The following is a 26,623-nucleotide window of genomic DNA, read 5'->3' on the forward strand; positions in this document are numbered from 1 at the left end:
CTGTCTGACGGCAGGTTTGCTGCTGAGAGAGTAGAGTAGAGGTTTGGGGACACAGGCAGAGACAGGCTGGGGTGTCCAGCTCAGCCCCTGATCACAGCATCGGCCTCCTGCATCCACTGCCCACAGCGGCCCGAAAGCTACAGTGGATGGCTGAGGCCACCCCAGGCCCAGCTGTGCCACACATCCACTCTGGGCCTCAGTCCTTATCTGTGAAATGTCAGGGATAGGCCAGATCAGGGATCCCCAAAACAAGCTGGTCACACGAGTCCCTGGAACAGCTTTGTGAAAACACCCATTCCTAGGCCTACCCAGAGCCACTGACTCAGTGTTTCTGTGGGGCAGGACCTGGGGACAGGTATAGAGATTTTTTTGATAACGTAATACATATTAACTTTAGAAAAGACAGTGAAGAACAAAGAAGAAAATATTTTGAATGCAGGCACCTGTATTTTTTTTTGTTTGTTTTGAGATGGAGTCTCACTGTCACCCAGGCTGGAGTGTAGTGGTGCGATCTTAGCTCACTGCAGCCTCCACCTCCCAGGTTCAAGTGATTCTCCTGCTTCAGCCTCTGGAATAACTGGGATTACAGGCACACGCCACCATGCCTGGCTAATTTTTTTTTTTTTTTTGTATTTTTAGTAGAGATGAGGTTTTGATACGTTGGCCAGGCTGGTCTTGAACTCCTGGCCTCCAATGATCTGCCTGCCTCAGCCCCCTAAAGTGCTGGGATTATAGGCATGAGCCACCATGGCTGGCCAAGACCTGTATTTTTAAAAAGCTCATCGGGGCTGGGTACGGTGGCTCATGCCTGTAATTCTGGCACTTTGGGAGGCCAAGGCAGACAGATTGCTTGAGGTCAGGAGTTTAAGACACCAGCCTGGCCAACATGGAAAAAATCCATCTCTACTAAAAAATACAAAAATTAGCCAGGCGGGGCCCACCCAGCTATGATCTCCAACACTCTCATTCAATCTCAAAGAAAAAGTGAGGAGGGACCATTTACTCCATTCCTGTCTGTTTGCACAGAGCTGCGAACAGATGCTACATTCCAGGCGCCCCCGGCATCTGAGCTTCCCCCTCCACACACAGGTTTGTCCTTGGCCCATGGATCTTTCCATCCTTATGTCCCACAGTCCAGCCAATGAGGTCACCTTGGCTGCCCATGACATACTCTCCTGCCTCCCCAGGCCCTCGTCTGCTCCATGTCCTGAGATCCTGCACAATCTTCAGGACTCAATTCAAATGCCAATTCTTCCCCGAAGCTTTCCTCCACCCACCCATGCCTGTTTTGAAGCCATTCAGCAAACTATTGCTATCCATGGCTTTCCAACATCTCTGGTCCCTGGTATACTATCAGGGAATGAACTTTAGAAAACAAAATATCATAGGAGAAATTTTGGTATATGAAAACACATGTTCCTACTGTGTTAAAAAATGAAGAGAAATCCTTAACAGAGGGTCAATCCTGAGCAACTGAAATTCTAACTAGGAGAAGAGAGAGAAAATGAGTTGGATGATTTGGATCCAATCATCCATGGATGATTCAGCGGTTGCTGAATATGTACCTGTGGAATAAACAAATGAATGAAGCCCTCTTGGAAAAGGCCAAGTTTTAAGCACAGTGGGCCAAAAACCCAGAGCCCAGGCTGACAGCCCTGAGAGGGCATGGGCCCCCCAGCACCTTACTTGTTATACAGCACAATGTCTGGCTTCCAGATCTTCTGTGCAGGGACACGCATGAACTCTGTCCCACCATAGTCAGAGGGGTTCCACTTCAGCTTGTAGTCATTCCAGCTCTCGGGGAAGGAAGCAGGGAGGGAGAAGGAGACAGTAAAAGAATCAGCTTGGTTTTACTTCTCTTGGCACCACCCATCTTGGTGAGTCCTCACCCCTGCTGCATGTGACGGAGCCACATCCATGCCATGATCACATAGTCCAACTTCTCCTGTGGGTGCAGTGGGGAGAGAGCACAGGGCTGGATCTGCAGGCCGCCTCCTGGCACTAGGGAAGCCACTGCCCACATAACCGTGAGCAAGCCCAGCCCCTCATCAACCAAACAGGGTCTACTGGTGCTTTCTCTGGTCACTTCTAGTGCCAGGCGGAGCCTCCTGGACTTCTTGCACCATGTCCAGGTCCATGTGCCTGCTGTTTACAGCCCCTGAATGGTTCTCCAGGGGTGTTTTCCAATACAGACTCTCTTTCATCCCAAGGTTAAGCAAGGCTGGCCTCTGAAAGGTTCTGGGGGAAGAAGCCATGACCCCCGCAGGGCCCAGGAAGTGTCTGGGAGGTCTGAGTCCTGAGCACCAGAGGAGAGAGGGGTGAGGCTGCGGCCACAGAGGGAACGTGTGCATCAAGTACTGGGTGGGGCACTGTGCCCATCTGGCTTTCCAGCCTCCTGGGGATGAAGGCTCTGTGTGCTGAGTGCTCAGCTGGCAAGGCTGGCAGAAGGGTCACCAGCAGGCCAATGGGCCATTATGTCTCCTGGCAAGTCTGGACAAAGCCTCCCTGGGGAGGACATGTGGAAGCCAATTTCTTGGCCTCAATGTGAACAGAAAAATCTACTCCCATGCTACCAACAACAGCAGCATCTGATTCTGACTTAAGAATGAGTTTCTGGGCTAGGTGCAGTGGCTCATGCCTGTAACCCCAGCACTTTGGGAGGCCGAGGTGGGTGGATTGCTTGAGCTCAGGCATTTGAGACCAGCCTGGGCAACATGGTGAAACCCTGTCTCTATAAAAATACAAAAATTAGCCGGACGTGGTGGTGCATGCCTGTGGTCCCAGCTACTTGGGAGGCTGAGGCAGGAGAATTGCTTGAACCCTGCTGGTGGAGACTGCAGTGAGCTGAGATTGCACCACAGCACTCCAGCCTGGGTGACACAGCGAGATCCTGTCTGGAAAAAAAAAATTGAGTTTTTAGCAAGGAGAGAAGGAGGTGTCTCAGGCACCACCCTAGGGTTTGGGGGCAGGGCTTCAATCTCAGGTTCATACTGTTCTGTTGTTTGAACATGGAGAATGTCTTTCACCAGGCTGAAACCTGTCCAACTGGGACTTGAGGGGTTGGGCCCTACAGTCCTTCCAGGAGGACTGTTGGGCAGTGCATGTGACCTCAAGCCTTAGAAGAGATAGATCTGCCAGTCAGTCCAGTCTGGGTTCTACAGAAGTAAATAAAGCCTGGTCGTTGGGCCCTTCTTGGTTCACCTGAAGCAAATAAAGAAGTCACCACCAGGGGGCAGCAGTGCCTAGGGTCTGGTCACTTACTTGCTTGAGCCACAGGTTGGTCTCCATGATCTGGTTTACTTCATCCTAGAAAGAGGGATTAAAGTAGACAGGAGAATTACATAAACAAGGCTCACTCTGGGAAAGGCTCCTTCAGAAGCTCCGGTCCCCATAGCCACGGCTCGTGGCTCCAGCACTCACCACCTTCACCAGCTGAGACATGGACACCTCGAAATGGATGATGACTGGGTCGGACACGTTGGCCACAGGCCGGATGATCTCATTGTAATCTTCAAACAGCCGCTCAAATAGACGGTGCTCCGCCTCTGAGGCCCTGGCCACTGGGGGAAGCAGCCCTGTCAGTCCCCGGGAAATCATTACTTAACCTCCCCCACCCAGCCCACCAGAAACATCACCCATCTACAGCGTCCCCTCCACCTGTGGAGGGATTCTGTGGAACCCTAGACTTTCAGGCTAGTCTTATCCAGTGGGTTACAGAATGGGAAACTGAGGCCCAAGAGGAGCAGGATTCTACCAGGCCACACACATTCAGTGAGAAGCACAGTGGTTGCAAGCCTGGGTTCTGGAGTTGGACAGATCTGGTGCAAATCCTGACAAATCACTTGTGAGCTGTGTGAGCTTAGGCAAGTGGCTTAACCTCTCTGAACCTCAGGGTCTTTACCAGTCAAAATGAGGATTATAAACGTATCCACCTCAAAGGGTTGTTGTGAAGGAAGTGCACAGCTTGGTGCTGTGCTAAGAGCTCAAGAACTATTCACAATCCTTTCCTGGGTTGTTACTGCAAGGCAGGGGTGTGGTGCAAATGCTGTCTGCCTAGATACAGCCACTTGCTGCTTCCACTATGGAAAGATGGCCAGTCCACCCCCAGGGGCAGGGCCACCCACGGTCACCCAGGCCCAGGTCTTCTGCCTCCCAGCCTCTGGGAGAACGCAACCCAGGTCTGGGCCTCTCCTGCATTGCACCCTGTAGGGGTTTGGCCACCAACCCTCTTAGAAGCCAGGGCACTATGTGGCTCCCGTGATCTCGTGTGACCCCCAGCTCTTGTTGATGCCGTCTTCACATCCTGATCAAAGACTCTGACCTCTCTGCAACCCTTAGGCACCCCTCTTTGTTCCTAAGCCACACCCCAGTACAGGTGAGGCATACGGGGGTCAGCTGTCTTCTGATTCCCACGTACAGATCCGGGGGCAGCTTGGGGAGGCGGGAGGGGAATCCTCTGGGAAGTTGAATCCAACTTCGTCAGGTCTTGAAATGGGATTTTTCCAGCTCCCCCCTCCCCTTCCCCAGAATGAAAGGAGGGTCCCAGGCAGGAGGTCGGTTGAGAGTGTATGGCCGTTCTGAATAGTAGAGGCCTCGGCACCGAGGGCAGAAAGCTCTCTGAGCGCACAATCGCACAACAGACCGCCCGCCCGGGCCCGCCGGGAATTCCCTGCAGCCCTGCCGGGTCCCGACCCTCGCTATCCACCAGCCCTCCCAGGCACCCAAGAGCCTCCCAGCGGCGGGCCAGGGCCGGCTTCCCCCAGCAGGCTCCTCTGGAGAGCGGGAGGAAGACGGGAGGCACTCTCCCGGTGGAAGGTCCCACAGCGAGGCGGCCAGGAGCGCTAGGGGCTAGGACCGGAGGAGAGGCTGGCGCGCCGGCTCCAGCCCCAGTCCCGAAGCGACTCTCCTTTCCCCCAGGTGGCCTTGGCCGAGTCTTTAGCCACCTCTGGATACAGTTTCCCTATCTATCCGTCAAATGAGGAGGTGGGCGGGGTGCAGACGGTGGAGCGGGTGGCTTGGGCGTGCCAGTTTGGGAGCCAGTGCGCGGGGCAGGGCGACGGGCAGCGCTGGGACGCGAATCCCCAACTCCTGCGCCCAAGACGAAGGACCCAGTCTCGACCTCCCCATTACCCCGCGCCTACCAGCGTCCGCTCGGTGACTCCCAGGTTTGGTGGTGCCTAGGGGTAGGGGGCGAGCCGAAAGGGAAAAAGCCACCCCACCCAAGTCGCCGCCGGGCTGAAGCGAGTTTGCGCGGGTTCCGAGTCCACGGCTACGGCGCCAGCCTTCTCCGCTCGCCCGCGCGGTGCTCTCACCGGCAGCCCCTCCGGATCCCGCGCTTCCTCTCGGGCGCCCGTTCCTCCGGAGCCCTAACGCCCGTGAGCGTACCTGGCAGCAGAGACAGCAGCAGCAGCAGCCGCGGCGGCGACAGCTGGCGACAGCCCATGGCTGGTGGCCGGGCTGGCCGCGGACCCGGACGGTCGGGAGAGGGCGCGGCGGGCGCAGCGACGGCCTCTGCCCGCGCGGCTCCAGCGCAGACCCCAGACCCGGAGCCCTACGGGCGGAGAAGCATGGGGCTCCTCTCTGCTTCGCCGCCGCTGGGTTTCCGGCGCCCTCGGACCTGCGGGAGGACAGGAGTGCAGCTGCGCCAAGCGAGGGCGTGCGTGGGGCGGGGCTGGGCGTACGTGCAGTAGGGGAAGGGGCTCCGCGTCGGAGTCCCCAGCGCTGGGCGGGCTCCTTCTGCACCGGGCTGGGCGCTCTGGACGGCAGCACACAACCAGATCCGAACAGGTGCTGTCACCATCGCCAGGAAGGAGAGGGACCCAATCTCTGTCCCTGGCTTCCGGAGCGTGTGTAGCTCCCGCAGGGGGTTGGGACAACCGGGCTAGGTGGGCGCTGTAGGAGAGGCGCCAACACACTCAGAAAGGGGCTTCATGTATTTAATGCTATTAAATAATTGTTAAGTGTTTTAGATATAACACTGGTATTTTTTTTTTAAGTCTTTATAGTTTAGGGGTGGGTAGAAATTAGTTAAAACAATATTGGCCATGAGTTGATAATTGTCTAGGCAGGGTGATGGTACCTGGAGGTTATACTGCTCTTAACTTTAGATTATGTTTGGCTTGTTCCTTAATGAAAATTTGTTGGGGTGATCGGACCCAACACCAGGCCGTGGGGGCAACGAAGTCCAGCGGAGTCAAAGGAATGAGAAAAGGCAAGAGAGAAAGTGGGACCAGGGGTCCAACCCTAGTATGGAGGCTGGGAAGGCCCTGAGCGCTGGGAGCCCATGCTATTTATTGATGATCAAAGAAACAGGTGGTGAGGATGTGGGGGTTGAAAGGAAGTGATGTATGAAGCGAATGAACTACAACTGTGACGGTTTAGCATTTTTCTTTGAAACATGGCTACTTAAGATAATGGGAGTGCTAGAAGCAAGGAGCTGGCAAGTCTAGACACGTTTCAAAGGCCATGAGGGATTTTACCCTGGACCCAGGACATGTTCCAAGCCCTGCCTCAGCTTCTCTCCCAGCACAGCTTTTCTCCCAACAAAACTAAAGAAAGATAAGACAGAATTTAAAATGAGGCTTCATTTGTTCTTCTTCTTCTTCTGAGACAAGGTCTCACCCTGTCACCAAGGCTGCAGTGCGGTGGCTCCATCTTGGCTCATTGTAGTCCCCACATCCCCGACTCAAGCGACCCTCCCACCTCAACCTCTGAAGCAGCTGGGACCACAGGCAGGCACCACCGCGTCTGGTTAATTTTTTATTTTTGTGGAGAGGGGCTTCTCCCTGTGGTTGCCCAGACTGGTCTGGAACTCCTGGGCTCAGCGCTTCTCCTGCCTTGGCCTCCCAAAGTGCTGGGATTACAGGCATGAGCCACTGTGTCTGGCCTCATTTGCTCTTCTGATGGAGCAATCTGAGAGGGCATTGGGGTTCCCATCCTAGTCCCCCACAGAACCCCTCTGTCCCCTTCCCCACCACCATCTGCAACCCCAAGAATGTGCACTGATTGGCTAGGCAGTGTGCCCTGGAGCCTCCTGCCCTCTCTGACCACCCACCAGGGATAGGGGTGGTGCCTTGATGTTGGCTTCTTTGACATCCCTTTATCGCAGGAGGAAGTTCTGTCATAAACTCTCCTCCTGGCGTTCAGATGGTGAGTTGCCTTTATTGTTTCCAGAATGTGCTGCTTACCCATATTAAAACCAAACAAAAGGAGACAGTTTGTGGAATGGAAGATGTTTGTAAGAATTGGGACCCACCTCTCAGGCCCCCAATTATAGCATTCTCATCTCTTGGCAAATGTCCCCCATTGGGACAATACTGTAAGTCATATATCCAACAAAGGTCTTGTATCCAGAATGTATAAGGAACTCTCAAAACTCAACGGTAAGTATAGATGCATATGAAGGATCTTATTGGGGTGATGCAGATGTTCTAAAACTGGATTCTGGTGATAAATGTATGAAAATTCATTGAATTGTACACTTAAAATGGGTGGATTTTATGGTATGTAAATTATACCTCAATAAAGTTTTCTAAAAAAAAAAGTCTCAATGGTAAGGAAACAAACAATTAATTTTTTAAATGAGCAAGAGGTAAACAGACTCTTCACCAAAGAGGTATACAGAAGACAAAAAAAAAAAAAAAAAAAAAGCACATGGAAGATGTTCAAATCACTAGCCATCAGGGACATGCAAATTAAAACCAGGGTGGAATCCAGTTGCTGAAAAACTGGATCTCTCATACTTTGGTGGGATTGCAAAATGGTACAGCCACTCCAGAAAACACTTTGACAGTTTCTTTCTCTTTTTTTCATTCATGTTATTATTATTATTATTATTATTATTTTGACAGAGTCTCGCTCTGTCACCCAGGCTGGAGTACAGTGGCACAATCTTGACTCATTGCAGCCTCTGCCTCCCAGGTTCAAGCGATTCTCCTGCCTCAGCCTCCCGAGTAGCTGGGATTACAGACACACACCACCATGCCTGGCTGATTTTTGTATTTTTAGTAGAGACAGGGTTTTACCATGTTGGCCAACCTGGTCTTGAACTCCTGACCTTAGGTGATTCGCAGCCTCAGCCTCCCAAAGTGTTGGGATTACAGGAGTGAGCCACCATGCCTGGCCTCAACAGTTTCATATAAAGTTAAATATACACTTACCATATAACCTAGCAATTACCCTCCTGAGTGTTTAAATAAATGAAAACTTTTATTCATACACAATCCTATATGTGAATCTTTATATCAGCTGTATTCATAATTGCCAAAAACTGGAAACAGCCTAAACATGCGTCAACATCATACAACTGAACACTCCTCAGCAATACAAAAAACCCCAGCTTGATTGAATCTTGAAGTCACTATGCTGAATGAAAGAAGCCAGTCTCCAAAGGTCACTACTGTATGTTTCCATTTAAATGGCATTCTTGAAAAGACCCAACTGTAGTGATGGAGAAAAGATATGTGGTTGCCAGGGGCTAGGAGTGCAGGGAGTCAGGAGTCTAAAGGAATAGCAGCAGGGAGTTGTTCTGGATGACAGATCTTTCCTGTGTCCTGATTGTGATGGTGGTTATCTGTACATGTGTTACAATTCCTAGAACTATATATTTAAACGTCAATTTTATTGTATAGTAATTTTTAAAATAGAATTGTTTAGAACGTCCTCCTCCATTCCACCAATATTTTGAGTGCCTACTACATGCCAGACACTGTGCAAAAGGTAATATGTGTGAGGAGTGAATCAGCATCGGTGTGGGAGACAGACCTGAACCCAGCCATGACAGAGAACTGCAAAATGACCAGCGCCGTAGAGTCATGGAGGAGCAAGCCATGCCTTTCAGATGGGGAAACTCGGGATGGCTGCTCAGAGGAGGGGCATTTGGATCTGAAGGAGGGGTAGGAGCCATTCATTCATGCAGCAAACATTTATTGAGCACCTACTGTGTGCCAAGCTCGTCCTAGGCCCTGGGGATACCACCATGAATGTGAAGGAGCAGGTCCCCGTTCTCATGGAGCTCACACTCCAGTGGGTGAGTTGTGGATGACATATATGCCACCAGATAAAAGTGGCAGGTACCAAGGAGTGCTTGAGGAAGGAGGCAGGGTAATGTGATCATAGGGAGGCTGCTTTAGAATGATTGGGTGGTTAGGGAAGGCCTCTCAGAGGAGGTGACATTGAAGCAAAGAATAGATTGGAGCCATGCCCTGACTGATGTGGCTGTGGAAAGAGCTTGGGAAGCCTGGGGGAAGAGGAAGAAGGTTCAAGTAGAAGATAGGGAAGGCCAGGCATAGTGGCTCACACTTGTAATCCTAGCACTTTGGGAGGCCGAGGCAGGTGGATCATTTGAGGTCAGGAGTTCGAAACCAGCCTGGCCAACAAAAATACAAAAATTAGCTGGGCGTGGTGGTAGCTTCCTGTAATCCCAGCTACTTGGGAGGCTGAGGCAGGAGAATCACTTGAACCTGGGAGGTGGAGGTTGCAGTGAGCCGAGATTGTGCCATTGCACTCCAGCCTGGGCGATAGAGCACGACTCCATTAAAAAAAAAAAAAAAAAAAAAAAAAAAAGATGATATGGCAAATGCCAAGCCTCTGAGCTGGGAAGAAACTAGAAGTGTGTGAGGGACTGGACAAGGGGAAGTGGAGGGAGATGGCGATGGAGAGGCAGGCCGGCACCATGGCTGACGCATAGTAGGTGCTGCTATGATATCATCTTTATCCCCATTGCCCGGTGCAGGGAAGGAAGACGGGCCAGAATTGAACTGTCTGAAGCTCCCTCCTGCTGGGGCTTCCTGGGATCCCTCCAAGGCATTCAGAGAGGACAGTCCAGGCCCCCATCCTTGCCTCTTCCATGGCTGTGGCTGGTTTGATGGGGTTGATGGCCAGTGGTCAAATTTATTTAGGGCCTCATCAGCCACAACCCAGAAGGAAGCAGCAAACTGCTCACCCGGCCACTCACATCCTCTCACCCCACAACCCGGGGGCCCTCAGTCACGCTGGGCAGCGTAGGGCCCTTCCGAAGCCGTGTGGGTCTGGAAGAGGGGCGGTAGGAAGAGCCCAACAGTGCCCAGTACGCACACAAACACGAACACCCACAGGAACAGCCGGTCTACCACCATAGCCACGTACTTCCAGTCTTCAACGACCTGCAGGCAGAGAGAAGGGCTGGTCACAGGTGCCAAGTACTGGGGTCCCTCCTTTCCCCAAGTCAGGCCCTTACTATCTGGCCAGGGACTCCACAGGCCACAGGTGTGGAACTGCATACTAGTGGGGCAAGTTCTGAGTCCCAGACTGGCCTATCAGCTGGGCAGCTCTGAGCCTCTCTGGCTGTTCTCCACCTCCACCCCTGCCTGTCCCCCACAGCACTTTAGGGCCACTGGGAACTTGGGCTGTACAGAAAAGTTAGGAACGTGAGGGCTTGTTAATACCACATACTGTGATTTGAAAACAAAATCTGGTTATAAATAGGAGATAGGGCCTGAGGATCTTGAAGCCCCATCTTCTCACTTTTACCCCAAACTCACTGCCTGAGCTGGTTCTAGCTAAAGAAAGAACTAGGTGGCTCTCACCTAGTTCAGTGAGAGCAGGGAAACAGGGGCTTACAGAACACCTGGAAATCCTACTGTTTAATTTGTTCAAGTCTGTTCACAACAGTGTCTGTTCCCTGTAATTAAGACCCAGCCTCCTCCTGCTGCACCATCCAGGTCTCTGTGGTCTTCTTAGACCCTGCTGCAGGGTATAAGGTTGGCAGAGACCTGGCTGGCCTCCAGAGGGGCCACCACAGATGGGCCCTGTCTCCTTTGCACTGGGGGAGAGCCCAGAGAAACGCCCGTGTGCCCAGGATCCTGGCCTCCCTCCCCTATGCCTGCTTTCACACCCCTGGACTGGCTGGCTCACACTGCATTCATTCCCTGGCAGAGACGGGCTGGATCAGAAGGCTTGGGAAATCAGCAGAGGCTCTGGAGTTGGAAATGTGGGCAGCAACGGGCATGCTGACGTCAGTGACCCAATTTGTCAGGGCCCTGTCAACGGTGTATCTAATGTGCAGGATAATCCTGTGTCAAGCCAACCCCGACACCTGCAACCAAGCATGACTGGCACCTGTCCCCAAGACTCAGCAGGCACAGCACAGCTCTCTCCACAGAGCACTCCTTGGCTTTCCTGGGTTTCTTTTTAACAGCCCTAATTTCAAGCGGTGTGCGTGTGCATATGTGTGTGCGCGCACATGCTTTTCCCCCTTTTAATATTTTTGTGCTATTTATAGTGACCAGTTAATCACCAGGGTGGGTGAAAGTACTGAAGATGAGAAGCAGCATGGGCTGGTTTAGGGGCAGGCATGCTCTGGAAGGGAAGAAAGCCTCTTTTCTCCAACTATCCATGAGAAAGTCAATCAACCAATAAGCCGGCCATGTGCTCAGTGCAGGGCAAGAAACTAGGAAGGGCAAGAGAGTTTAAGGATGTCAGGTAGATCTGGGTACAGAGCCTGGCACTGCCCTGGGCCAGCTGTGTGCCACTGGTCAAGTCAGTGAACCTCTCTGAGCTTTGCTTTGAAAGCTTCCTTATTGTAAAATGGGGGTTCTACTAAAAGCCACTTCACAGGATTCCAGGGTGGGTTAGCAGTAATGTATGTCAGTTCCTGGCAGAGCACCTGATGTGTGGTTGGAGCTTAATGAACACTGGTGATTATAATAACAGGGGTCCTGCCTGGCTCCTTCCCTTAAGAGGCTTGTAATTAATTGAGCTAGAAAGAGCAGAAGGTACGTGGGTGCCAAGGGGGTGGTGAGGTCTTTAGAAGAGAGTTCAAGGTGGGTGCCGGCTCAGCCAGGGACGCAGGAGACCAGTACTTCTCAATCTAGAATGTGCACATGAACCACTAGGAATTGGTTAAAAATGCAGGCTCCAATATGCCTCCCTGAGAGATCCTGGTTCAGTCAAGAAAGGGTGGTCCTACAGCATAGCCCACGTGGTTCTCACTTAGCCAGCAGGGCCCCAGGCTGCATATTAATGTTTGGGAACCAATGAATTAGGTGATGCTGACCTACAGAATGGTTTAACCTAAGTAATAGCATGATCAAATTAACGTTTTAGAAAGTGAAATCTGAGAATCCTATAAAGCTGTGCTTCTCAAACTGCAATGGGCCTGGGAATCTCCTGGGGACCTGGTTAAAATGCAGGTTTGGAGCCAGCAGGTTTGGACTGGGGCCTGAGACTCTGCATTTCTGATAACCTCTCAGGTGATGCCAGTGCTGCTGGTCCAAGAACTACACCAGAAGAATATCTCAGGTCCTATATTCCATTTGTTTGCATTTCTCTTCTCTTCTTGGCACAGTGTGATTCTGGAGCTGTTCCTGCTCTTTTCTCTGTGGGCTAACTAATGGAATGCCGGTGCTTCTCCTTGAGAATGCAGTGAGTGGAAAGCAATCTTGACAAGATAAGAATGAGGAGACGTCCATTTTTGTCCATGCAGCTGCATGGGGTAGACACCATGTTGTATAGTAAAAACCTGCCCAAAAAATCTGATCTGAAGGTGCTGATATGAGAACATTCACAAGAGCACGAAACTTGTTCTCCCTCCTGGTATGGAAATGGGTGTGAAAATTTCTGCCACCACTACATTCTGTGTTGTTACTATGACATTGTCCTTAGAAGTGTTATTTATTCAAAGGAGTCATGTGAAATACCCAGACTCCAGCACTCATTGCTTTATCCTGTGAAAGTAAATTAAGCCTCTTTTTAAAAAATCTGTAATTCTAGGTCAGGTTCGGTGGCTCACGCCTCTAATCCCAGCACTTTGGGAGGCTGAGGTGGGCGGATCACCTGAAGTCAGGAGTTCAAGACCAGCCTGGCCAATATGGTGAAACCCTGTCTCTATTAAAAATACAAAAATTAACCAGGTGTGATGGCCAGCACCTGTAATTCCAGCTACTTGGGAGGCTGAGGCAGGAGAAGCACTTGAACCTGGGAGGCAGAGGTTGTAGTGAGCCGAGATTGTGCCACTGCACTCCAGCCTGGGCAACAAGAGCAAAACTCCGTCTCAAATAAAAAATAAATAAATAAAATAAAAAATCTGTAATTCTAGTTAGCACAATTGATTAATTCATTACCGTGGTAATCATAGTATATTTACTGATGTTCCTAAAGCCCTGAAAGCTATAAGTGCTTGAATGGCTTCTTTGCAAGTCTGAAGAGGATGGGGCAGATGCGGTTGGTACCCCAGCCCACCTGTGTTCCCTAAAGCCTGCAGAGTCACTTCCCAGCCTTCCGTTTCTGGTGCCTGCATTTCCTTTCTCCTCTGCCTCAGGGCTTTTTCCAGCACCAAGGGCGCTTTCTCTGGCAGGCTGGCATTACCTGGAAGCGCAGGGGAGTTAATGTCCTGGGGCTACCCTCATCCTTTAGGGCATGGGGGCTGCTGGGTAAATACCTCAGTCTCCTTCCAGGGGGGTGATCCTGAGGCTTGTTCCCATGGGTCCTCAGAGGGTCTGCAAGGGTACTGAGTCCCGGGCACCCATGGCAGTATCCTGCTCATTCATTCTCCTTTCCCTGTCTCACTTTCCCTCCTTCCTCACTGTGCTTCCCGGGATCACATCCCAAGTAAACCACCTGCACCCAAGTCCCCATCTTAGGGTTTGCTTCTGGGACACCTAAAACAAACAAACAAAATCACTGGCACTTCCTTCCTCTCCCCGGATGCATGAAGCTATAATATTTAACACAAACTCATTTCAATTTTGGATTCCTTATTCAGAGTTTGAGAGTTCTTGTCTCCTGTGAATTAACTGCAGGAAGTGGGAAGCTGGTGCTACTATCTGAGCCCTTTCTGTTGGGCAGGTGGGCAGGGGCTGGCTAGCAACTTACACTCTGGTCTTCATCGTCATTCTTCATGTGCTGGGCGATGAAGCTGACACCTTCTAATGCCTCCTGCACGTCCTGTTGGAACCTCCCAGAGGACCGCAGCCAGAAATCCCTGGAGCCGGCTGGAGACTTGGGAGCTGCAGAGGCAGGGTTCACAAAGTACATGGAGTTCCCATAGAGTTTGGAGGGGCTGGTGGAGGTGGTGGTGGCCTTGGGCTTGGTCACGTGTGACTTGCTGGGCAGGAAGGCTCTGGCCAGACTGCTGTCAGGGCCAGGGCGCTTCATGAAGAGGAAGGTAGGCAGCTTGTGCAGGAAGCAGCGCTTGACCCAGGGTGCCATGGTGTGGGTGCTGGGTGAGCGGTGGTGCACATTGAGCACGCAGACGCTGGTGACGATGGAGAAGGTGACCAGCACCATGGTGAACATGAGGTACTTGCCAATGAGAGGCACATCGAGGGAGGTGGGCGGCACAATCTTGGAGATGAGCAGCAGGAAGACTGTAAGCGCCAGCAGCACAGAGATGCACAGCGTCATCTTCTCGCCGCAGTCGGACGGCAGGTAGAAGACGAGGATGGCCAGCGAGGTGATGAGCACGCAGGGGATGATGAGGTTGATGGTGTAGAACAGAGGCTTGCGCTTGATGATGAAGTCGTAAGTCACGTCCACATAGCTGGGGTCCTGTGGGTTCACTGTCCTTCTCCCTGGGAGGGCCACTATGTCCCACTCACCACTGGGAGTAAAGTCATCCATGCTGGCTGTGGGTGTCATGAGGACCATGTCTATCTCCGTGTGGTCATAGGTCCAGGAGCGGAACTTGAGGGTGCAGTTCTGCTGGTCGAAGGGAAAGTACTTCACCTCAATCTTGCAGGTGCTCTTGTAGATGGCAGGGGGCAGCCACAGGACGCTGCCATTGGACCGGACTATCAAGTTGGTGTAGACAGACACCTCATAGGTCCCGTCAGCGCTGGGCAGGGTCAGGGCATGAAGAACATCGTGAAACCCATACACAAGGCCTGGCCTGTTCTCAGAACTCACTGAAGAGCTCTTTGGGATTATTTCACACTAGTCATCCTTCCACCCTTCCAGTCCCCCAGGCCCTCACTGAAAGGGGCCTGCTTTTGTTGGCAACTATGTCATGGAGAGAGCCCTACCATCAAAGCACCAAAGCATTCTTTTTTTTTTTTTTTTTTTTTTTTTTTGAGACGGACTCTTACTCTGTTGCCCGGGCTGGAGTGCAATAGTGTGACATTGGCTCACCGCAACCTCCACCTCCCAGGTTCAAGCGATTCTCCTGTCTCAGCCTCCCGAGTAGCTGGGATTACAGGCATGCACCACCATGCCCGGCTAATTTTGTATTTTTGGTAGAGACGGGGTTTCTCCATGTGGATCAGGCTGGTCTCGAACTCCTGATCTCAGGTGATCCACCCGCTTCAGCCTCCCAAAGTTCTGGGATTATAGGCGTGAGCCACCATGCCCGGTCGGTCAAGCACTCTTAAGGCTTCCCATGGAATAGCTCATTTAAGCCTCTCAGTAGTCCAGTGAGGCAGGTTTTATTATTATCCCCATTCTACAGATGGGAAAGCCAAGGCCCAGAGAGGTTAAGTGACTTCTTCAAGGTCAGAAAAGTTGTAAGCAGGACAGCTGAGATTTGAACTCAGGTCTGTCTGACCCCAGACCACACACTCTTAGCCATTACATGCTACTGCTGGTATAATCATGACTCAGGGAGAGTCTCTTGGGCTTCCTCCACCTGCCTAAGATATCTATGCATAGTAAGTCAGTGGTACCAACACCAACACTGGCAAAGCAACAGAGGCTCGAAAGAATAGTATGGAGTACAGAAAGGGCACTGGGCTTGAGGTCAGGACACTGCTCTGGTCCCAGCTGTGCTTCAGTGAATCAGATAAGGCCCCTCCCCTCCCTCAGCCTCGAACTCCTCATCTGTAACTGAGGGCTCTGGCTCTGCTCACCTCTGTTTCTCTTCTAGCTTGATGGCCTGGAAGGCTGGGTAAAGCAGAGATGGGGCTCAGGGTTGGACTCAGGCCTGGATGACTCTTAGGGCTGGGCCTGCTGCCCTGGCCTGGCTGTCACCAGGCCTCCACCAACCCTGCCACTCACTTGTTGTAAAGCACGATGTCAGGCAACCAGATGCGCTTGGTGGGGATCCTCAGGATGTTCACACCCTCGTAGCGGGAGCTGTTCCAGGTCAGGCGGTAATCAGTCCATTCCTGGACAGACAGGCAAGGCCCTGTCACTTGTAGGTCCACTGCCACCAAAGGGCAGCCCTCAAGAAAAGATCTCTTGGGCTAGGGGCCCTTCAGGGCACTTACCTGTTTCAGCCAGACATTGGTGGTCATGATCTGCTCTCGCTCATTCTGGGGAGGGAAACAGGGCTATCAGTTAACCAGGAAGGAGGAGCCTCACAAATGGATTTCACTTTATTGTGCAAAAGGCTGTGAGCTCCAGGCCCATGTGACCAACTGCCACCCCAACATCTCTTGGATGGCCCAAAGGTATGTCACACTCAGCACCAACATCTCTTGGATGGCCCAAAGGTATGTCACACTCAGCATGTTTGACACAAAGCTCATGATCTTCCCCAAAACCTGATCCTCCTTTGGCTTAATTGTCTCAGTGAATGGCACCCCTAGCCATTCAGTTCCACAAGCCAGAAGTGTGGACATTGTCTCTGACACTTTGCTCTCTGATCCATCCATCACTTAAGACAAAAACTTAAGTCTTGTAAGTTATATCTCCTAAAGCATCTCATATTTGTCTGCTTCTCTCCACCGCCACCATCATCTGTCACTTAGACTACTGCAGTAGTCCCCTAACTGGGCTTCCTGCTCTGCCCTGGCCTGCCTTTAGTCTATTCTCTACATGGTAACCAGGGTGATCCCTTTACAATCTCAATCCCTTCGACTAATTGCTCTGCTGCTGCATCTCATTCAAAGTAAAAACCAAAGTTCTGCTTAGAGTCTACAAGGTGCTAATGATCTGCCTCCCCACCACCCCTCATCTCATTAGTTCTATGACCTCTTATCTCAACACTCTGCCATTTGCTCATTCCATTTCCACTGCACTGCCTCTTTGCTCCCACACAATGTTCCCTTTTCCTGGAAACCCACCGGGATGCTTCCACACTTTCTTCTGTTCTCAGAAATGTCATCCTATCCGAGAAGTCTTCCCTGACCTACATAAAATAGCATCTCTGTCCCTGCCCTGCCTTATTTTTCTTTCTTGTGTGTGTGTGTGGTTTTTTTTCTTGAGACAGGGTCTCACTCTGTCACCCAGGCTGGAGGGCAGTGGCGTGATCTTTGCTCACTGCAACCTCCACCTCCCAGGCTCAAGTGATCCTCCCACCTCAGGCTCCTGAGTAGCTCAGACCACAGGCACAGGCCACCATACCTGGCTAAATTTAAAAAAATTTTTTGTGGAGATGGGGATTCATCATGATGCCCAGGCTGGTCTCAAATTCCTGAGCTAAAGTGATCCACGCATCTCAGCCTCCCAAAGTACTGGCATTACAGGTGCAAGCCACATCACCAGTCTTTTTATTTTTTTTCCATAGCATTTCTCATACCTAAACACCATCTATCTATCTATCTATCTGTGTATTGTCTGCCACCTCCCACTAGAATCTAGTGGCTATGAGGAAATAAGGCAGCTAGAAGAGTATGTGACATGTTGGATACTCCATAAATCTTTTCTGAGTAAATACATGAATCCTACCATAATAAGCCAGGCCACCATCATCCACGTCTCACCTGTACCATGTAAGACCCTCCTAACTGGTCTATGTTCATTCTGTACACCGCCACCATACACGCACACACACACACACACACACACACATCTCTTCTTCCTATGCAGCCAAAATAAACCTTCCAAAGTTCCTGTCATTTCCTCCCTCAATTTTATCCCTATTTAGATTACTTCTTTGGCTTCCTTCACTTACAGAATAAAAATCTTGCTCCTTCACAGGGTCTACAGGGCCTTGCCAGGTTTCCCAGCCACACTTCACCTCTTTATGTCCCTCTGTTCTGTACTCCAGCCCCCTGGCCTTCTTTAGTACTTTGGATAAGTCTTGTGTTCTCAATCTGTACTATTTTTGCTGCCTCTCCTTCATCAAGATAACTTCCAGCATACTGATCTCATTTTGGGAGACATTTCCCCAAAGAACCTACAACTATATAAGATTACCAGTAAGATAGGGTTTGGCTGCCAGTAACAGTGATCCAGAGTAACACAGGCTTAAATAAAGTAGCCTGTCCCTCTCATGTTAACACTTTAGACATATATGGCAGTTCTGCTCTACAAAGTTCTGATAGGTACCCAGATTCTTTCCTACTTTCTTCTCCACCATACCTAGAGTGTGGCCCTTGTAAGAATGGACCAAAATAACTGTTGGAGCTCCAACTATAAATTCCACATTCCAAGCTGTTGGTGGGGAAGGAGAAGGGAGAAGAAGAATGCATGGCAATTGTCTCATTTTGATTAGAATATTTAGGCCATTTACATTTAATGTAGTTACTGATATATTTGGGTTTAAACTTACCCCCTGAGCTTGCATAGCCTCAGATCTGCCCCCTGTATACCCCTGATCTCTTGCCAAGTGGCATTTGGGTCTTTATGTCATTTCCCTCACATGTCTGGGAGTAAAGGTGAGGTTCAGGGACTTGAGCTTGTGTATGCTGGTGTTTTCTAGGAGAAAGTGTCAAGTACGGGGAAATGGCTTGGAAAGAGGGAGACTCAGAGGAGAGTCAAGGACCTCAAAACAGGCAAGCCAAGGAGCAGGAAAAGAGATGAGAGTGAGCAGAGGAAACAGTGCTGGGGCAGGGGAGCAGGTGGAAGGGTCAGGGAGTAAGGAGGGCTGGAGAGGTGAGGGTGGGGATGCTGGTGAGGGAGTGCCTGGCTCGCCAGACTCAGAAGTCAATTACAAAACAGGTGCTTTGACAAGCCTGTTTGCCTTACCCAGCACTAAATCCCTACATGCTCTCTAAAGATTTCCATCTTTAAACTGGTTGTACCTATAACCCTCCCTCCTCAAATAAATAAACCCTGAAAAATAGGAGGAAAATACCCTCTCCTGGCCTGGCAACCCACAACCTAATATTTACTGTATACATAAGCTTTCAGAAATACAACTTGCATGCCTGAGGGCTGGTGGTTGCATCCCCTCCTCCTTCTGGTAGCCTCTATCACCCTATAGGGCCTGCAGAGCAGATCTGACCAGGCAGCCTGAGTCTGGAAGTGCGGCAGAGCCTCCCGCTTGTTCACCCTCACTAGGGCAGCAGCTGCACAGCAGCAGCTGGGCTCACCTCATTAAGCAAGAAACACTGGACTGGACAATAACACTCAGACACCAGCCTGAGCAAGCCTGGCTGAAAGCCCTCCTTCTTTCCTGTCTGACTATGGAGGGAGAGGGGCAGAGAGTATACAGCTCTACAGCCCTCCCCATCCTGGGGCTGTGTGTTCTCCCAGGAGATGGAGCCAGTCATTAATTTGGCCAAAAGCTTCCTGAGGGCTGTAGGTTTGACAGGCTGTGTGTGTGGGGGCCAACCGTGTTAGAGAGAGAGTCTAGCATTTCAGAAGGCAGCCACCTGGCCAGAGGAGGGTCAGCCCCCTTAGTGATCTCTTTCCCCTGGCTGGATATAGCGCCCTGCACTCTCCCCTTGTGAATGATCCCCCAGAGCTGCTTCCAGGGACGGGGTTCTAACCCTGTGGATGGGGACATGGGAAGGTTTACAATAGGCCATGGTTCCCTCTGACATCTTCAACTCAGAGGCAGCAGAGAGAAGAGAAATTCCCAGGCACCTCCTCTCTCAGCACCCCCGCCTCTGCCCCACATCCACATATGGAGAACCTGACAACAGTACCACTCCTCCTTTCCATGCCTGCAACAGCCACGCCCACCGTCCAGACCCTCACCCGCCTGGCTCTATAGGTACTGCACTGCCCCTGGTCCTGCCCCTACACCTGGGCCTCTGTATCCATCAGTTCCCCCAGTCTGGTTCTTATTTCTCCCAACAAGTAGGAAGCATATAAAGTTATCTGAGCAGGCTAGGGGAGAGAATAGGGTGAGGCTGTGAGGACAAGGAACAGAAGCTTATGGTCACGCTGGAGACCCAGCTGAGCAGAGTCTATGGCAGGCCCATTGGCTGCCTACCCAATGTCACCCCGATCTTACCCTCATTTCTTCTTTGTTATAACAAAACCATGCCTTCACTAAATATTGGACACCTATGAACTTCATGGACCCCTCTGCAGCCTCCCTGACGTGTACTGGTAAGTCTAAGTCAACTATAGTAGTTTCATTCCTCTGGCCAATGATTGCCTGGGGCTTGGGCATGAGCAGCCTCTCGGCCTGAGCCTGAGCCACAGCTGCCCTCTGCACCTACCACGCTGATAAGCTGGGCCAGGGAGAGCTGCAGCTTGATGGAGATGAGCTGTGAGGAGCTGGTGGCTGGGCGGATCAGGTTATTGTAACGGGTTTTGTTCAGAAGGTCGTCCATCAGCTTTTCCTCTGCATTGGCCACGCGGCAGTCCCCTGGGAAAACACACAGTCAGACCTGCTGGGCCCTTGTGCACCTGACCCCCACTGCAGCCCATGGCAGCGAAGGGGAGAGCTGAGAGGGAACACAGGTGCCCTTAGGGCTGGCTGAAGCAGCGCAGCGAAGGTGCTGGCAGGCCTGTCTCTCCTTGAGGACTTCAAATTAAATACACTCAACACAGAGCTCCACTGTCTCCTCCCATGCCATACCTCTTCCTCCTCCTCTTCCTTCTAGCAATGAATGGCATCCCACACTCTACATATCTGGCACAAAAACTGGGTGTCTCTTCTTGACCTCTCCCTTGGTTCATCGAAGTGGCCATTTAGTCCTGCCTTTTTTTTTTTTTTTTTTTTTTGAGACAGAGTCTCACTCTGTCGCTCAGGCTGGAGTGCAGTGATGTGATCTTGCCTCACTGCAACCTCTGCCGCCTGAGTTCAAGCAATTCTCCTGTCTCAGCCTCCAGAGTAGCTGGGATTACAGGCCTATGCCACCACATCCGGCTAAGTTTTGTATTTTAGTAGAGACGGGGTTTCACCATGTTGGTCAGGCTGCTCTAGAACTCCTGGCTTCAGGTGATCCGCCCACACTGGCCTCTCAAAGTGCTGAGATTACAGGTGTGAGCCGCCATGCCCAACCCTAGTCCTATCTTTTACCTTCCAAGTCCCCCAGTCTGTCCTCCTTATCTCTAATGCTACAGCCATGTCCCCACCTCCCCACCCCTGCCCTCCTTCTGGTCTCTCCACCCCCAGTCTGCCCCTGTTATCCATGTACCATACATTGCCAGAGTGGTCTTTCTACAGCAAACTGGTCTAGGGCACTTCCCTACCCACAACTCTCAGAGCTATAGGTGGATTGAAAAATCAAATGTTTTGGCTCGGCTTTCAAGGCCCTTTCCCTGCTGACACTGGCTTATCTTTCTCAATCTGATTTTCTCCCACCTCTCTACCTCTACCCCAGATACTCAGATACCCTCTCTTCTGGCCGTAGCCTACTGTTTGCCTTTCCCCCTGTGACCTTCACTGTCTCACTTCCTTTTTTTTTTTCTTTCTTTTAGAGACAGGGTCTTGCTATGTTGCCCAGGCTGGTTTCAAGCGATTCCTCCTGGATTCAAAGGATCCTCCCACCTCAGCCTCCTTAGTAGCTGGGACTATAGGTGTGCACCACCACACCCAGCTTGTCTCACTTCTTTGAACACACTCTTTCTTCTGCCAGGATTGCCCCCAGCCCACCAGTTATGAATTATCTGAGGGTCTGTCTTGTGCCAGGTACTTTACTACATTTTGAGAATAATAGCAAGCAAAAGCCAGAAATGGTTCCTGCCACCAGAGCACTTACAGTGCAGGGGAACAGCCCCATTACTCACATGTGAGTTTGGGTGCAGAAATGAGTACGAGGTGGTGCTTTCCCTAAGAAGAAACAGAGCTGAGACGGGGCAGGGGGGATTTTCCAGGTTCAGACTTAGACCTACAGAGTGTAAGGTCCCTCTGAGACACCAAACGGAGGGGTCCAACTGGCAGCTGGCTCCTCGTCTGGAGTTTCCAGGAGAGGTCTTAGCTCAGAGCCACATTCAAGACCCAGCCTAAATGCCGCCTCCTGCAGGGAGCCCCCCTGAGCTTCCATAGCCTCAGATCTGCCCCTCTGCGCACCCCCAATCTCTTGCAAAGTGGTGTTTGGGTCTTTATGTCATCTCCCTCACATGTCTGGGAGTAAAGGTGAGGTTCAGGGACTTGAGCTTGTGTACTCTGGTGGCTTCAGGGAGAATGTGTAAAACAGAGAGGAGCTGGCTTGGAAAAAGGGAGACTCAGGAGAATCAAGGACATCTGAGGAGGCAAGCCTGGGAGCAGGAAAAGAGATGAGAGTGAGCAGAGGAAACAGTGCTGGGGCAGGGAAGCAGGTGGGAGGATCAGGGAATAAGGCGGGCTGGAGAGGTGGGGGTGGGGATGCTGGCGAGGGGCTGCCTGGCTCGCCAGGCTCAGGAGTCAATTACATCTTCCCGCAAGGGCCAGTTCACCTAGTTGCACCAAACCCCTCCCTCTGTGGGTAGGGCCAGAGGGCCCAGAGCACAGACCAACCCAATTAGGCAGGCCTGAGGTGGACTCAGGGGTGGGTGTTGGGCTGGACTCCTGGTTGTGGGGAGAACTGCCACCCTGCCTACTCCATCCACTTTCCAACTCGCTGCCTATCTGGAGCAGATGCAATATTTAGTGCCTTGTGAAAGATGCTCCTAGTGCACCTGCTGCCTGCTGCCCCTCCCCCAGGCTGCCCTGGGCTCTCCAGATGGGGGTCCTATGGATGCTTGGCCTAGATTCTGAGCCCTGCCTCTTATACTCAGGACCCCTTTCCCAGAGGCCAGCTGCTTGAGTACCCTGGAAGCCAGTCTGTAGCCCCAGGCTAGAGCTGGGTCCCTCCCACAGCCCTTCTTTAGCATGTCTGTTTGGACCGACTTATTTCATAAAGAGGGGTGTATCTAGCCCAAGCCCATCTGGCATGTCTGAGGGAGCTCTGGGGTCAGAATCTGCAGCTCCCATGCCCCAGCGCTGCAATACTAGGGGAGGCTGGAGCCCACATCTCTGAACTCCCACTGGGCTGGTCCGACTGAGCTCCCAAGTCCAGGGCTGCTCTGTAGGCTGTGGGACTCATGCTCCAGCTCCCAGCCCACCAGATGTGCTCAGGTGGCTCACCTTTGGGCCTGCCCTGCCTCTCAGACATTCAGCTGACCCAGAGGGACTCCCCATCTTGACCAACAGCTGTGGGCTCGAGTTAGAGGTTCCCGGAACCTTAGACCATCTGGCCCAACCCCCTGTTTCTCAGCTGGGGAAACTGAGACCAAAGAGGGGAAGAAACTTTCTCGAGTGCCCCCAGCAAGTCAGAGGAGGAGCCAGGTCTAGGTGCCTCTTTCCGACAGAGGTATTCCCTGACCCCTGAGCCTTCTTCAGTGCCTGATTAGCTTCCCTGTAAGGAGACTGCCCTGCAGGGGCTGGAAATGGTGCTGTCCCGGGCAGTGTGTGCCCATGACTGCGCCTGTGTTTGTACTTGTGAGTGTATGGTGGGGGGCGGGAGGGTCGGTGAAGGGTGGGAATAAACAGCAGGGATACTGGGGGCTGGAATGCACCCCACTTGCCTCCCCAAAAGGGGGCGGGGGAGCCGAGCCCAGCACATGCTTAAATTTTCCAATGTACTGAATGCCTGTGAGGCTTGCTGGGCTCAAAAGACAAGCAACAGGCCTTTTGCTCCCAGATGGCAGGGGTGGCCCCGGATGGGTGGAAGCTTCTGCAGCACGGTTAGGGGGTCACATCCCAGCCCATGGGCTGACAGTTAAACAGAGAAGCCACCACTAGGCGTCAGTCACGATTCAATGATTCTGATGAGGAGTGGGCCCCCCTCCAGCCTCTGCCCAGGGTTTTGTCTTCCAGGCCTTCTTGGGAAAAATTGTTCCCTCCCAGAAGGGGGCTAATAATCTGAGAGGAAGCCATAGCTGGACTTCTAAACTGTGTGAGTGTGTGTCCAGTTTGGAAAGGTATATCCAACCTAAAAATTTATATTGAAAAAATGGAAAGATACACCCATTGTTTTGGAATACAAGCTACAGAAAGTAACAGTTAACAGAATCTTATTGGAAAGATTAGATTCTGCATCTGGAAAGACAGAGTGATTTTTCAACTGGGGTGTATGTCCTTAACTGACGAAGGGAACATGATATTTATATTTATTAAAAGGCAGCTATGATTTTTTTTTAAGTAGAGAATTTATCTTTTATAAAGAGCTTATAACATATTATTAGTGTTTCTTCAATCATGTGTATTAATCACCTGGATTCCTAGGCTTTATTCCCAGAGATTCTGATCCTGTGAGCCTAGGGTGGGGCCCAGAAATCTGTACAGGGTGATACAGACCACCCCAGGAGCACACCTAGGAAACACTGCAACTGGCCCTCACACACATCCAAGTCTCCAAATATGTAGGCAGGGCATATTATCTCCATAGAACAGATGGAGAAACTGAGGTCCAGGATGGTGAAAGAAACGGCACAGGGTCACCCAGCAAGTAGTAGCAGAGCCATGATACACGACTGCCTGCAGACACCATCTTTGGTGAGAGCTCCTCTTCTTTATAGGAGTAGTACAAACTTACTTTCTGTAGTTTATTCCAAAATGATGGGGATATCTTTCCATATTTTTCAATATGAATTTTTAGATTGGATATGCTTTCCCAAACTGGACACACACTCACACAGTTTAGAATTCCAGCTATGGCTTCCTCTCAGACTATTAGCCCCTTATATGTTCCCTGACTCCTACCTCCTTCCACCACTATGGGGGGTCTCTATCCAAGGAAGAGGTAGCCCTGGTCCTCTAGGCTGACTGGGGCTTGGAGGAAGAGCCTGGGTGAGTGTAGGAGCTAGGAGGGCCCTTGGAATTCAGGTGGGGAAACTGAGACCCTGAGAAGGCAGTCCTCATATTTGCACTCTACCTGGAGAAGGGCTAGGGTCTCCTTCCTGAGTGTCAGGCCCGACTTCACCAGCCTGGCACTCAGTCAAGCTGGCTGTCCAGGCCCGGCACACCTTGGGTGGGTGACCAGAGGCAGTGGTGCCATAAAATGTGTTTCCTAGGAGATCTACCCGCAAAGCACAAAACATTCCAGGGCTGGTGATTTGGGCAAGCCCCCTTCCCTCTTGGCCCAGTTTCCCCATCTCTACCACAGCTGTGTTGGAGGAGACTTCTCTCTAAGGCTGAGCAGCAGATTCACTCCCAAGTGCCTACACCACCCAGGTGGCCGGCTCCTCTGAGCCCACGCTTCAAGAAAGTCACTTAGGCAAGGAAGGAGCCTCGGCCCTGTTGGGAGTGGGAGTCGGTGCACTTGCAGCCTCCCAGACTACTGGGGATGACTCGCGGTGCCTGCAAAGCCGGTGTCATCCAGCCCCGCTGCCCAGCCCACAGACACTCGCTCGGGAGGGTGGCCCTGGCCCTCGGGAGGGTGGCCCTGGCCCTCGCAAGGGCTCCGAGAAGAGGCGGCCTCCACTCCAAACCTGGCAGACCCACCCACGCAGGCCCGCCCCCGCTGCTTCGGCGAGTGGGCTCAGCCCTGCCCACGCCCCCATCTGGCCGGGACAACCTCGGGCCACTCACCCGGGCGCAGGGCACCCTTCCTTCCCTCCCACCTGTGGCCAGTCCAGCCCCATTCAGCCCAACCCAGGCACCCCTCCCTCCTTCCCCGAAAAGAACTCACCACGCCCGCAAAGGGCGACCAGGAGGAAAAGGACCAGGGAAGGCGCATGCCTCATGGCTGGCAGGGCCGGGTGGCAGCCGCTGCGAGCTCCGCTGTGGGGTCACAGGGCACCCGTGAGCCGCGCGGTCGAGTGAGCGCCGGTCCTGGCCCCGGAGGTTTGCTGGCGCAGCGGCGCTCACTAGGACCCCGCGGAGAGCCCCGCTGAACCCGGCCAAGCCCCGCGTGGGCAGCAGCTGGGAGTCCCGCCCACTCTGGGGATGAACTCGGCCCGCTGCTCCGCTTCGACGCCGTGGGTGGTCTGGACCCCACCTGCCACCTGGCTTCCCGATCTCCTCGGGCCTCGCAACCTTCCCCCAAGGAAGGCAGGCAGGACAGTGCGGGCACCCTTGGTACAGCTGGGGAGAGTGAGCCCTCGAGGGCGGCAGACGCTAGCGCAGGATCCCTCTACTGTTGGGGAAGGAGCATGTGCTTGAGCCGGGAGGTCCTTGGCCTTTGCCTTCCCTCACCTCAAAGAGGCTTTTAGGCAAATAAGTCATCTCAAGTTCATTCGCATGGGGTTTGCTGAAAGAAACGACACTGCGGGGTGAGCCGACACGAGGGAGCGCTGCTCTTTGCAGACTTCGCAGGGAGGGCGTTTAGGAAGAGTGAGTGGAATCTGGGAGGGTGAATAGCTCAGGGCCCCTCACCCAGCTTGGGGGCTGGGGAAGGAGCAGAGTTAAAAGGGAGGGGATGGCGCTGGAGTGGGCTGGCCTCATCCTCCCCAATGGGCCTTCCAATCTGGGCTGAACAGAGGCAGCTCAGGTGATTCAAGGGAACAAGCACATCCCTCTCCTAGCCCTCTCCTTGACGCATTTTTGGAATCAGTACCATTCTCTTGCGGGTGGTGGGACAGCTGCCACCTCAGGACCTGGCTGGAACTGCTGCCTCAATTCTGGATCCAGAAGGGCCTCTGGCAGCATCTCCATCTCCCTCTCAGTCCAGTCCTCCTACCTGCT

The 26,623-nt window shown here is 52.2% G+C and overlaps 2 protein-coding genes and 1 pseudogene across 7 annotated transcripts in view; all 3 read right to left on the bottom strand.

The window, feature by feature from the left end:
• Nucleotides 1–5,785, bottom strand: part of CHRNA3 (cholinergic receptor nicotinic alpha 3 subunit) — a 30,049-nt gene extending 24,264 nt beyond the window's left edge. Inside the window, exons 1-4 of one of the 3 annotated variants that reach the window (XR_013395838.1) lie at nucleotides 5,386–5,673; nucleotides 3,421–3,560; nucleotides 3,262–3,306; nucleotides 1,687–1,796 (exon numbers count right to left, since the gene is read on the bottom strand). Coding sequence is in view for 2 of the 3 variants with exons in the window: in XM_028851209.2 (XP_028707042.2) it covers nucleotides 1,687–1,796; nucleotides 3,262–3,306; nucleotides 3,421–3,560; nucleotides 5,386–5,443 (353 nt within the window). In the remaining variant the exon portion in view is untranslated. Of the gene's footprint in view, nucleotides 1–1,686; nucleotides 1,797–3,261; nucleotides 3,307–3,420; nucleotides 3,561–5,312 lie in introns of all 3 variants that reach the window. The other 2 variants (XM_028851209.2, XM_077940061.1) reach the window with 2 other exon arrangements.
• A 2,421-nt stretch (nucleotides 5,786–8,206) lies between these two features.
• On the bottom strand, nucleotides 8,207–26,071 carry CHRNB4 (cholinergic receptor nicotinic beta 4 subunit). Of its 4 annotated transcripts, none has more exons than XM_028851211.2 (6): nucleotides 25,629–26,071; nucleotides 20,250–20,398; nucleotides 16,179–16,223; nucleotides 15,967–16,076; nucleotides 13,852–14,812; nucleotides 8,207–10,142 (listed from the first exon to the last, which is right to left on the bottom strand). In XM_028851211.2, exons 1-6 carry the CDS (start codon nucleotides 25,681–25,683, stop codon nucleotides 9,984–9,986), a joined length of 1,479 nt encoding a protein of 492 aa, XP_028707044.1. In that variant the 5' UTR covers nucleotides 25,684–26,071; the 3' UTR covers nucleotides 8,207–9,983. The 4 variants fall into 4 exon arrangements, with proteins under 4 accessions (XP_028707044.1, XP_077796189.1, XP_077796190.1 ...); XM_077940064.1 differs by having other exon boundaries at nucleotides 8,909–9,461; nucleotides 14,005–14,812; nucleotides 25,629–25,848; XM_077940065.1 differs by having other exon boundaries at nucleotides 8,909–9,437; nucleotides 13,990–14,812; nucleotides 25,629–25,848.
• LOC144329696 (uncharacterized) lies at nucleotides 21,953–23,137 on the bottom strand (annotated as a pseudogene).
• Nucleotides 26,072–26,623: the final 552 nt, after the last annotated feature.

The sequence above is a fragment of the Macaca mulatta genome, chromosome 7 (genome assembly GCF_049350105.2).
Source record: "Macaca mulatta isolate MMU2019108-1 chromosome 7, T2T-MMU8v2.0, whole genome shotgun sequence".
Classification (NCBI taxonomy): domain Eukaryota; kingdom Metazoa; phylum Chordata; class Mammalia; order Primates; family Cercopithecidae; genus Macaca; species Macaca mulatta.